We start from the raw sequence: 13,431 nt of genomic DNA on the forward strand, positions 1-13,431 counted from the left end.
AAATAGATATTATCTATACTATTATTATTATCGCTAATGAGTTGGCGGCGATCTACGAGCCGCTTGACCGCGCATGCGACTCCTCTCCCCTACATTCTTTATATTTTCTTTGTGCGTAGCACACTTGGTCGTATTACGTGCTACCACGTGCCTCTTTATATTAATTATTTTTCTTTACGGTCTACGTTATATTATTATAATATTATTAATAACATATTATTAATTATTTATTATTTAGAAGACAAATAAAGATTCATTTAGATTATTCAACATAAATATTGGTGTAAATTAATTCACTTCCTCACAGGTTATTGAGGCTTAGTGCACGCTACCACAGTGTTTGTGATTTTATTTATTAAAAATATAATACATTTTTGTGGAAGTGATTTATTATAAGGTAAGAGTATTTATAAACATTAATTTATAAAATAAAATCTACAAAATTAAGTAAGAAGATAAGACGAAATTAATAGATGAGTGAGTCATGCATGCACATAAAAGATGGAACGCAATAGATGCGTATTAATAGACGACTAATTAGACAACTTAGAAAAAATTGACAAATATTTATTTGCTTCACTAAATAAATTTATAGATTTCTGAAAATAATTTTCAGTATATTAGATTGTGACAAAGAGATTAACATTAAGTAGACTATCTTTTGTTTTATGACGAAATAACCGGTGAAGCCGGTAGGCGCGAAAAATTACAAGATGTCGGATAACAGCGTCATAATAATAACAGTATATATAAAAATCACGTGTATTACAACAATATCTTAGATTACGATGTTTTAAGATGATTTAAACTAAATTTTAAATTTAATTATGAATCATAATAAATTCTGAAATAAAATAAAAATGTATTTGGACATGTCATCAATATTGATCAATATAAAATACATATCAGAAATATTTCGGTAACTTGAGATATGCGATACTTGCGTTCGGTATCAAGTATCTTATAGTTTGTGAGGTTGTTCTGTTTGCATAATGTATCCCGAGTGTGTGAGTGATCAACCGCCTTCAACGTTGTTTCATTGTCGTGCGTGAAACTGTACGTTGAAATAGGTGTGCATACTCGAGGTGGTGCTGTGTAGATAATCAATCTTGCGTTTCAAAATGAAATGAATTGCAGTGCGTTCATTTTAATTTAGAAGTACGAAACAGAATTAATTATGAAGAGTATCTGGTATTAGACGAATAGAATTTGAGAATATTAGTAATAAGAGATCGATGGAAATTATTAATTAGATGATAAATTAATAATTAAATGTATGATTAATTAAATTTAAATTCTGTTTCATAAAATCCGAAATAGATGTCAGAGTCGGAAGAAAAGGCTCAACTGGTCGATTATGACAGCGACGGACGTTCTGAGAGAACATCATCTAGTTTAGAGAATGTTGGACAAGATCCAACATTAAAAATAAAAATTGAGAAAAATATGGATACCCTCCATAGTCTGTCACATATCCACAAGGGATTGACTCATTTGACAGACAAAGACAATGCAGGACCATCAAAAACAACTGATGAGAACAAAGAGGAACAAGAGTTACAAGTTAAAATGAACAATTTTTCAACACCTGTCAAACCAGACCAGTCGACAAGTAAGTGTTGATTATAGAATAACTTAGAAGCTGTAAACTAAACTAGAAGATACACTCTAAGAAGTATAAAAGTGTTTAAGAATAATTAGATAAGGCCTATTTAGACATTAAGATGCTTAGATGTTAACAAAATTCCAGATACTAATTAAGATTATATGTTTACAGATAAAGATGAAGGTATTTTAAATAAAACCGAAAATACCAAAGCCAAGATTGTCAGCTGTGAAAAAATGGTGATGGTTGGCAACAAAGAATTTGAAGACATGAAAATGATGATGGTCGAGTCCAACAAACAGACTCGCGAGATGGCAGCAACACTCGGTAGAGCTGCGAAACGATTATAGGAAGTCACTCACGAACTAGTTAAAGCTCTTAAGATGACTATAGATGGTCGCAGAGCAGAGCTAGATCGGGAAAAGGCTAAAATAGAAGCAACTAAGGTAAAAGATTCACATATAGTTCCTAATATCCCAGATAGAACACAGTTAGACGCTACAAATGGGAATAACAACATTACTAAAGAATTGAATTTGGTTAAAGATGCATTACTGTTAAATCAAAATAAGATTAATATTAGAAGAGAATATAAGTTAACTCAAAAATCAAATTATACTATTTGGTTTGATTATTTAAAATCAGAACTAACTAGTTATGATTTATTAGATGTAATAGATGAAAATAATTTACCAAATTCAATAATCCATAAAAGAAAATGTCTGGTTAGAGATATTATTATTAATCATTTAGATGAAGATTATCACAAGAAAATTCTCGATATTTCTGAACCTGTAGAAGTCTTAAAGAGAATCAAAGCTTGTAGAAAAGAACAGATAAATCTTAGTTCAAGCTCTGTTAGAAAAATATTATATTCAATTAAGATGAAAAAGAATGAAAAGGTTAATGATTTCTGTGAAAGATTTGACCAGATCATTAGAGAATATGAATCTTGTGAAGATGGGGAGCAACTAACTGAGCAAGAAATTAGATCTGCGTTTTATCAAGCTATAACCCCAATAAATCCTCAATTAATGTCTGCAGATTTCATTAAAAGGTCTCATTCAAAAGAGATGACAATAAATGAAATGAAATCTTTTATTCTACAGTTAGAAGCCGAGAAAAAGCCCAACGACGGAGAAGAGATGATTAAGCTCAAACTGTAAAGTTTGACGGCAAGAAAAACTGCCATAGATGTGCCAAACCTGGACATAAAATTGAAAATTATCCCTTGTCAAAAGATCAATGGTTCTGCTACTACTGCCAGGAGATAAGATCTCATAAGGGTTCAGAATGCAAGGATGGCACGATCAAAAGTAAGATTATAAATAATAATAATAATATCAAATTTAGAGGTAAATTAGACAGACAGGGAACTAATAGAGTTAGACATAATGTGAATTCTAAACCATATAAGAATGATAGACGTGATAGAAACTATAATAAGAATAATCAGTACTTAGCACAAAATACGTTCAAACGGGATGGCATTACTGCAAAAAGAATGACTGATGAAAAACAAGGTAAGAAACAATTAAATGAAGTTTTAATAGATGACATTAAATTTATTGCTGATTCAGGAGCAACAGATCATATCGTAAAGAATAGCTTAATATTAAGTAACTTTGAAAGATGTGAAAACAAAGTAATTAAGAGTGCCAATAAGAATAAATCGGCTGATATTTTAATAGATGGAAAAGGTGATCTTTTGCTTTATACGAATCAAGATAACAAGATAATTAAATTATCAAATGTTATTAGTGCTAAAGATGTATCAGATAATTTATTATCATTAAGAAAATTAGTAGATAAAGGATTTAAAATTTATTTAGATAAGTTTTTGCGAATATTTAGTGAAAATTTAGAAGAAGTAATACTAGAAGGAACATATGAAAAACCCAACTGGATCTTGAACTATAAAGTCAAGAACTACATAGGCAATGAAGATGAATTAGACTGGGGATATAACGCTTATCGCTGTAAAGATGTGATGATCCAAGACGATAACACACATGAACTAGAAATGGATTTGCAAAGAAGGGAGGGAGAATCAGAAAATGAAGAATTAAAGGATTCTTCAATTAGAAGGAAGGAAAAAAATATAACATCTCCAGAAATGAAACAACACATTGAAAAATCAAAGAATGACGTATTTAATTGGGATTCTAGTTTAATAACTAGAAATACAATTAAGTTAGACGATATTGAGAACATTAAGAATTTAGAAGAGTTATTTATATCAAATTCATTAGAGCAAGGAACAACAGACTCAAGTAAAATAAATGAATCTATGCTATGGCATTTAAAACTCGGTCATGCTTCATTGAACTATCTCAAGAAATTGCAGAAAGTATATAATAAATTGGAGAAGGTTAAATTTGATGATTCTATTTTAGACTGTGAAATATGTATTATGTCAAAGATGCAAAAATTACCATTTAAAGAAACTAGACAAAGAGCATCAAGACAATTACAAATAATACATACAGACACGATGGGTCCGATAAAACCAACCTCATACCCAGGACACAAAAGATTTATTAATGTGTACATAGATGATTATTCTAGATTAGCTAGAGCATATGCAGTAAAGACTAAAGATGAATCAGGAGAAACATTAGAAAAGTTTCTCATATCTACTAGAAATCTACTTGGTAAAGATGAGAAAGTATGCTATGTTAGATCGGATCAAGGAACAGAGTTTACTGGTGGAAAATTTTTAGATGTCTTAAGAAAAGAAAAGATAGAATTAGAATTAACCCCGCCATATACTCCTGAACACGATGGAGTATTAGAACGATTCAACGTTACGTTACAAAGAAAAGTCAGAACCTATATGCTAGATTCTGGTTTACCTAAGAGTATGTGGGAGTTAGCAGTAGATGCAGCAGTGCACTCATACAATCGAATACCACATAAATCCATAGATTACAACGTACCACTGATGAAGTTTAACAAAAATGAAAATTGTCATTTTGACAAAATTAAAAGATTTGGATATATTGGTTATATTAGAATTCCAAAACCAGAGCACAAGTTCAGCGAGAGAGCAATCAAAACAGTCATGGTGGGATATAGACCCACAGGATACTTGCTATGGCATCCAAATACAGGAAGATTTCTAGAATCACGACATGTTAGATTTAATGAAAAATTAGTGTACAAAGATGGACATAAGAATGAACAAATAGAAGAAACTGAAGATGAAATTAGTTGGAAGTCAAACAAAAATGTACCAAATAATCTAGAAGATCAAATCAAGAAAGAAAAGGAGAAACCGGAACAAAGAAAAAGAGGAAGACCCCGAAAAAATCCACTAGATGTTACAAACTTAAATGAAAAGAAGAATTCATCAGAAGAAATTAGACCCTGTACTAGAGGTGAGATGAAAAGAAAATTAGAATCTGTAAAGGATAAAGATAGAAAATTAATTGAAGACATAAGCTTTGTAAGAAGCGTCAATGTGTCAGAAGATCAATCAAAGAAGGATGAACAAGAATTGATAAATTGTTTAATCACTTCGTTAAACAAAGAACCAATCAATTATGATGAGGCAAGCAATTCAAGTGAAAGATGTCAATGGATGAGAGCTATCAAGGATGAATTGGATTCTATAACTAAAAATGACGTCTGGGAATTCACAGATTTGGAAAAAGCAAGTAAAACTGAAAGAAAATTAAACATCATTGATTCAAAATGGGTTTTTAAAAAGAAAGTAGAAGTAAATAAAGATGTACTTTATAAAGCACGACTAGTATGTCGAGGTTTCAAAGACAAGAATGACTATGATTTAAAAGATACATACTCGCCAGTATCTAGATTACCACTCATACGAGCATTACTCTCAATAGTAAATAAATATGATCTAGAAACCTTTCAATATGATGTGAAAACAGCATTCCTTTATGGAAAATTAGATGAAGATATTTATATGAAGATATCAGAAGGTCCAGATGTAGATGAAAAGACAAAACAAACAAAGATACTTAAATTAAAGAAATCTTTGTATGGATTAAAAGTAAGTCCAAAGCAGTGGAACATTAGATTTAATCAAGTGGCAAAAGAAATTGGTCTCGAAAACGATTTACACGAACCATGTTTGTATACGTGGAGGAAAAATGAAATCATAGTTGTGTTGCTAATTTATGTAGATGACATCTTAGCCGCTAGTGATGATAAAACAAGATTAGATGAAGTTGGAAATCACTTATGCAAGAATTTTGAGATGAAAATTCTTGGTGAACCCAGGAAGTTTCTTGGAATTGAAATAGAGAGAAATAGACAAGAGAAATACATCGTATTAAAGCAAAATAATTATATTGAAAGCATTTTAGATAGATTCAAGATGACAGATTGTAATCCTCAAAACACCCCAATGATTACTAGACAAACTGAAAATAGATGCAAAAGAAGAAAACTAGAAGAATCAGGATCGTCCAAATGTGAACAATCATCAACAACTAGAAAAGCTCTATACAGAGAGGCAATTGGAAGACTTATGTACTTAGCGAATGGAACTAGACCAGATATCGCTTTTGCTGTACATTACTTAGCTAGAAAACAATTAGATGCCAACGAGGATGACTGGAAAGATGTTAAAAGAATTCTGAGATACTTAAAGGGTACTGTAAATTCAAGCCTAAAATACACAGGTAACTCAGATGAACTAGAAGCTTTTTCCGATGCTAGTTTTAGAGACAATGATGACTCAACTTCATCAGGTGGATACTTTATTAGAGTGTTTGGTGACATAATAGCATGGAGAAGTCACAAACAAAATTACGTTACGCTTTCGACGTGTCAAGCTGAATATTTGGCAATGAGCGATGCCTGTCAAGAGATAATATCTCTGGATAAAGCGATTAGATTTATTATTGGAAGAACACTATTTCCTACAACTAGTTGGTGTGATAACAAGTCAGCAAATGACTGTACAAAAAGAGATGGTAGTCATAAACTTAAAATGTTCGATAATAGTGTAAAGGAAATTAAATTAGAATTACTAGAAAGAGAGAAAACAGGTAATAGAAAGTACACGGCAAAAACCCATGGTGATTTCATTAAGCAATGCGTTAATGAAAATAGAATAAGAGTTTGTTGGATATCTACGAAAGAGAACCTAGCAGATATACTTACAAAACCATTACCTGCAGAATCATTTAGATATTTAAGAGATAGACTTTTGGATTAGAATAATTAGATGTTCATAAAATTGTTAGAACTAATTATAATTATATTTGAACTATGTTCCAGAAAACTCTGTTGATCGTAAGAAGTAGCGCAGTGGAAGCTGGACGTGGGAAAATGGAGGGAGTGTTAAGAAGTCAAGATTTACCCAAGTCCGCTTAAGCTTATTATTATTATATATCTATACTATTATTATTATCGCTAATGAGTTGGCGGCGATCTACGCGCCGCTTGACAGTGCATGCGACTCCTCTCCCCTACATTCTTTATATTTTCTTTGTGCGTAGCACACTTGGTCGTATTACGTGCTACCACGTGCCTCTTTATATTAATTATTTTTCTTCACGGTCTACGCTATATTATTATAATATTATTAATAACATATTATTAATTATTTATTATTTAGAAGGCAAATAAAGATTCATTTAGATTATTCAACATAAATATTGGTGTAAATTAATTCACTTCCTCACAATATCTAATGATTTCACAAAAACAATACGAAAAATTATTTATTCATTCTCTCTCTGGCGTTTCAATATTTTACAAATTCTATGTTCATTAGAGTTTGCAAATTTTTTAACATACAAACAACCATTTTTGTCTGGAATTATGCAATGTAGTTGTTGAGTTCCTACAATTGGTTTCGTTTAAAAAATCTGTCATTTAAATCAGTTAATGCTATATTATAATCTTCTGCGTTACTTTCATAATTTCAGTTACTGGACGTAAGCCCATTTTTCTTAAATGTGATTCCAACTTAAATGGATTACAAACATCGATCGAATTGCTTTATTGATGCCATCATGTCTCCATAAAAATCTTCCAATCAATTTAGATTAATAGAAGAAAACAATTAGCTTTTCAAATAACACCAAATCAAAATAGTCTTCATAAACTATATTAATTTTTTATTTATTTAGCAAATGTAATATCAACAATCTTTCACTAGACACTTGATCGCACAAAAGATTAACAAAAATTTACAGGTTATGTATTAGACGGTATGAAAAAACCGTATTCACAAATCGATGCACACTAGCGTATAGTTTCTAGTATACTGACTATAGGAAAGTCGATAATTGTCCTCCCCTAGTTTATCGACCTTACTGATAGGTTAAAATTCGAGTCTTGGTAATTATATTCGTGAATTAAATCTATAAATTGAGAATTATATCATAAAATCGTTAAATTATATTTATTTTATGATAGAAATAAACGTTACAGAAAAGAAATTTCTTCCATTTTTGAAAATTTGACAATTTTTTTTAAATAAATTAAAAAAATATAAAAAAAAATCGACCCACTACAAGATTAGCGGGGATAGTTTTCAAATCAATTGAAGTTTTTACTGAGAAAAAAAAAATATGGCGAACTTCGAAAAAATGACGATTTTACTCAAAAAAATCAATTATTTTATATAATTGATTATGTTAAATTTTTTTCGTGTATTTTTCCGAAAAGTTCATTCAAAAACAAAAATTTAAACAATAAAGGGTACCCAAAATTCAATTTCTAGAAAGTTATGGGTATTTGAAAATAAAAAAACCATTTTTTTGAAAAATTTATAGTTTTCTTTGGGTTGGACGAGAAAATTTGGAAAAATTCTCAATAATGTTTTTCAAAGGGTAGAAAAGAATGATAATGTTTGAGCTAAATCTAAAGGGGTCGAGTTCAAAAGTGGTCGATTTGGCATGGAATACTCCATATATACACATATACATGCATACATGTATCAACTTGTACCATTATCATATAACTACCCGGGAAAAAATGATCAAACCTGACCATGCCTGTTTATGTATGATCAGGCCTGAAATTAGACCTGATCAGGCCTGCTCATGTATGGACAGACCTGAAATTAGACATGATCATGCGTGATCAGATCTGCCCATACCTGTAAATGTCTGAAGTGTTAAATACGCTCAGGCCAGTCCATGCCTGATCATACCTGTCCATGCCTGGTCACGTCTGTTTATGTCTGTTCATCTCTGAAGCGATAAATACGCTCAGGCCTAACCAGGCCTGTTCATGCCTGTTCATATCTGAAGCGTTAAATTCCTCAGGCCTGTCCATGCCTGTTCATATCTGAAGCGTTAAATACCTCAGGCCTGTTTATGTCTTTATTTCTGAATCGTTAAATATACTCAGATCTGAACAGGCCTGTCTATGTCTAATCAGGCCTGACCATGCCCGTTCATGTATGGTCAGGCCTGGTCATGTATGATTAGGTCTGAAATTAGACCTGATCAGACCTGCTCATGCCTGACTTCTTTTTAGTTCTATTTTTAAAATTAATTTGTTCCGTATGACGCATCAATTTCTATCCCCTTATTTATTTTAAATGTACAACTTTCATTGAAAATATCGGCTTAAGCATAAGGTTTTTGATTTTCCATGCCAAAACGATGATTTTTAACTATGATTTTTGACGCAATGACACAAAACTTCTTACTGTGCTCCAAGGAATACGCGAAAAATAAGATTTTGAGTAAAAGTTTGAGTTTGATTGCGTGCCAATACCAAAATAGATCAGTTGATATCGATAGGTGATAAGTCCTTTTAAGGTGTCTGTTATTATCTTAAGCTACACCTTGGTTTATTGCTGTAGTATGAAAGATTGCTAAATTGTAGAACACATAGATAATTCTTAGTTACCTATATGTTTTGAATAATAAAGGAAAATTTTTAAATTAAAAGAAAACAATAAAATTATACTTCTGGAATAAACCTTAAAGAAATTTTTTTTTATTACTGTGCATAGAGGCAACTGTTAATGAAGCAAAATAAATATATAGCCGTTTTAAACAAATAACTCTGATATATAATAAATTATTAATAATTAATAAACTAGGCATTAGGGTGGGTCAAAAAAATCGAATAATTTATTTTTGATTTTATACTCTGAAAAATAGGTTCGTAGACACCTAAAAAGAATTCTCTCCAAGTATAAGCTCTTAATTATAACGGGAAGGTCCTCCGCTTTGCGGGTTTCTATTTTTTTCGAATAATCAGATAAAAAAATTTATATCTCGCTTCCAACTGCTTGGAAAAATATTCCGTGGCATAGATTTTGTGAGAAATTGAATGCTTTACAAAAAAGGTCTCTTATGACTTTTTCAAAAACTCAACCGATTAAAAGATATTCATAGTTGAAGTTTGGCTATTTTAAGAAAAATATTCGTTTTTATTATGAATTTTATAAGTCGATGAAAAAAATTATTTCGGATTGCGGAACTCATGATTTTGTAGGAAATTTACTGCTCTACAAAAATGGTCTCTTATGATTTTTGATTAAGTGAAGCCGTTACGAGATATTCATCGTCAAACATTAACGAATATCAATATTTCCAGTTTTTGATCAATAATTCGATAAATTTTAATTTAAACTATGAGTTTCAGGAAAATTTACATAAATTTGAGTTTCGATCGATAAAGAAATGTTATAATAAGTTAGATAAAGAATTATTGGAATTATCATTGATTTTCCTTGGAGAAATGCCTCAAGAAAAGATTTCTTTCAAACGTCCTGGTGCTGTTCATCATGCTAGATGGATGGCTAAGGCCATTTATAGTTTGAAAATGTATCTATTCAGAGATGAATTCAAACTCTCTCAGAAAGAATTGCATGGTCTTCGTCATTTCTGTATTTTTATAGTCACATTGTATTTAAAAGCTTGGTTTTCATCAACTTCTGCAACAACTGCTGCTTATCATGACTTGCAGTTTATGAAAAATTTATTGGAGTACAAACATATCAATCCTTTGATTTCTTCAGCTACGTGTGAAAAAATGATTTCGCACTTATGGTATTTGAGCGATGAACTTGCCATTTTATCACTGTTTGACGATGGCGTTCCATTAGAAGTAAAAAAAAAGTATTGTTGAAGCTGTTAATACTCGTGAAGGTACAGATTCTAAAGCTAAAAGATTTGTAATTGCTAAAAAGATTTGAATTCATTGGCGCAGAGAACTCTGAGTGACTTTGTGTCTAAAAATTCATTAAATCTTTTCAAAATCTTCGATCTACCGTATGACTTTCTTGATGTCGATGTTGAATTATGGCCTACTAATGAGAGTTATCTCGAAAATAAAGAATACTTTCAACAACTAAAAGTTGTCAATGATTCAGCAGAGCGAGCTGTTGCATTAGTCAGTGAATATAATCAATGCTTGACAAAAAATGAAGAACAATTCCAGTACTTATTGCAAGTTGTCAAAGAACATCAAAAACATTCCCAAATTGTAATAAAAGAAATTATTTATAGTAATAGCGTACTGTTATGTTAAAAATATAGACAATTATATTGCAATTGATAATTCAATAAAAAATTTATCTATAAAAAAGTTAAATACTGGTTGTTTCTCACTTGATTCAATACTTTTCATATTAAATTTGACAAAGAAATATGTCATTCACTTCAAATTAAACTAATCATTGGCTATATGTCGAAAAAAATGCTCTAATTTCTTGTTTTAATGCAATCAAACAAGCTCAAGACTGAAAACAATATTAAAAAAATTGTTTATAACATTTCTTTATCGATCGAAACTCAAATTTATGTAAATTTTCCTGAAACTCATAGTTTAAATTAAAATTTATCGAATTATTGATCAAAAACTGGAAATATTGATATTCGTTAATGTTTGACGATGAATATCTCGTAACGGCTTCACTTAATCAAAAAATCATAAGAGACCATTTTTGTAGAGCAGTAAATTTCCTACAAAATCATGAGTTCCGCAATCCGAAATAATTTTTTTTCATCGACTTATAAAATTCATAATAAAAACGAATATTTTCCTTAAAATAGCCAAACTTCAACTATGAATATCTTTTAATCGGTTGAGTTTTTGAAAAAGTCATAAGAGACCTTTTTTGTAAAGCATTCAATTTCTCACAAAATCTATGCCACGGAATATTTTTCCAAGCAGTTGGAAGCGAGATATAAATTTTTTTATCTGATTATTCGAAAAAAATAGAAACCCGCAAAGCGGAGGACCTTCCCGTTATAATTAAGAGCTTATACTTGGAGAGAATTTTTTTTAGGTGTCTACGAACCTATTTTTCAGAGTATAAAGTCAAAAATAAATTATTCGATTTTTTTGACCCACCCTACTAGGCATAGTTAACTTCTTTAACTGTAAAGATAAGTCACGTATGAAATTTAAATCACTTGAAGTAGTTTGAAAGATACCTCCAAAGTAAAGATAAGTTATATAGTCAAGAGGTAAAGTAACAGTCTGGGGAGCGCGGCGTCTGCGGTTCGAATCCCCACAGGTACAACTGTTTTTTTGGACCTGATCGAGTCAGACATGAACAGATCTGATCAGACCTGAACATGCCTGGCTAGGTCTGATCAGACCCGGTCATTTTTCATACCTGATCAGACCTGAAGACTCATGCCTGTTAATGTCTGATCAGATCTGATCATTTTTTCCCGGGTATTATAAAGTATATATAATAAAATTATATCATTTCGATTGAATTTTGAAAAGTAATGAAAAGTTTTTTACGTGCCATTTTTTATTTTAAAATCTTACTACTACACTGAGAAAAAAAACTACTTCTACTCAATTAACAATTTCTTGGTTCAAGAAACTCGATGACGATCAAATATTCTGTTATTATTAATTATTAATTTCTGAAGAGAAGAGCATCAATATTTATCTTTGGATAAAAAATAAACAACAGAATAGCTTTATTTAAATTAAGTAAAAATAATTTTAATCAATGTAACAAGTTTTTGAGATAAGAATATATATTTTTGAAAATTTTCAAGAACATAAATTCTAGTATCAAGAAAATTTTCTTAATAAAAGTATTTTTTTTTCTCGGTGTAGAGAACAGAATAATGACCGGTACGTAAGAATTATAAACATCGTGTATTACTTATATATTTATACACACAATATAATCGGCCTTGTTTCTTGTTTAACTTCCGCAATTATGTACGGATCTCAATTAAACGTAATATACGTATTCTTAGTACGATTTCTGAGGTTAAATTCGAAGATGAGCCAACTCTGGTTAAAAATACTGATTGAAAAGAATTGAGAAGCGGTCACTCCATACAAACTATATATCTATATATACAAACAAAAGAAATAAAATTATTGAAAAGAATTCGAATTTTACCATTTTTTTTTCCTTTCAATCAATATTTCTAAACAGAGAAATCTGTCGATTAGTTTAGAAATTAAAGCAGTTCAACAATTTTTTTTAAATTACAAAAATTTTCACAAAAAATTCTAAGATTATATTGCAATTTCGCTCACGAAGAAGATCCAAGAAAATCAATTAGAATTTGAATGAATTTAATACTAACTTATCCTTTTTAATTCTAAATCCATTTCATAATTTCTGTTCTCGCCAATAATTTGTACGGATCAAAGAGAATTGAAAAGTAATTAATATCACCTTATCCTTTGTAATTCTAAAATAATGTTGTAATTTTTACCTTGTAGAGAATTCGAGAGAATAAAAGAGGGTTCAAAAAAAACTTAATCTTTCTTTATCGTTTTGAATTCTAAAATGATGCCGCAATTTCGTTCTTGAAGAGAAGACAAGAGAATAAATTAGAATTCAAAAGAATTAAGTACTAATTTATCCTTTTTACTTCTTAATTCATGATGCC

General features: G+C 30.4%; 2 protein-coding genes and 1 long non-coding RNA gene across 5 annotated transcripts in view; all 3 read left to right on the top strand.

The window, feature by feature from the left end:
- Positions 1 to 13,431, top strand: part of LOC141525843 (uncharacterized) — a 293,402-nt gene that overhangs the window by 52,902 nt on the left and 227,069 nt on the right. The gene's annotated exons all lie outside the window — the stretch shown is intronic.
- On the top strand, positions 307 to 2,053 carry LOC141525771 (uncharacterized). The gene is made up of 3 exons (XM_074240393.1): positions 307 to 397; positions 1,321 to 1,612; positions 1,778 to 2,053. The coding sequence occupies exons 2-3, from the start codon at positions 1,321 to 1,323 to the stop codon at positions 1,954 to 1,956; spliced, it is 471 nt and encodes a 156-aa protein (XP_074096494.1). The 5' UTR covers positions 307 to 397; the 3' UTR covers positions 1,957 to 2,053.
- Positions 2,360 to 7,237, top strand: LOC141525772 (uncharacterized). Its single transcript, XR_012478899.1, has 2 exons — positions 2,360 to 3,129; positions 6,860 to 7,237. It is a non-coding gene; the product is annotated as an uncharacterized LOC141525772 (long non-coding RNA).

Source organism: Cotesia typhae, unplaced genomic scaffold, assembly GCF_013202065.1.
Source record: "Cotesia typhae breed Kobodo isofemale line unplaced genomic scaffold, CoteBio_Ctyphae contig_27, whole genome shotgun sequence".
NCBI lineage: Eukaryota > Metazoa > Arthropoda > Insecta > Hymenoptera > Braconidae > Cotesia > Cotesia typhae.

Excerpts from the sequence above, each read along its gene's own strand:
- LOC141525771 (XM_074240393.1), top strand. The coding sequence starts at position 1,321 with ATGTCAGAGTCGGAAGAAAAGGCTCAACTGGTCGATTATGACAGCGAC. Across the intron at positions 1,613-1,777 it reads CAAACCAGACCAGTCGACAA|ATAAAGATGAAGGTATTTTA; the intron begins GTAAGTGTTGAT and ends ATATGTTTACAG.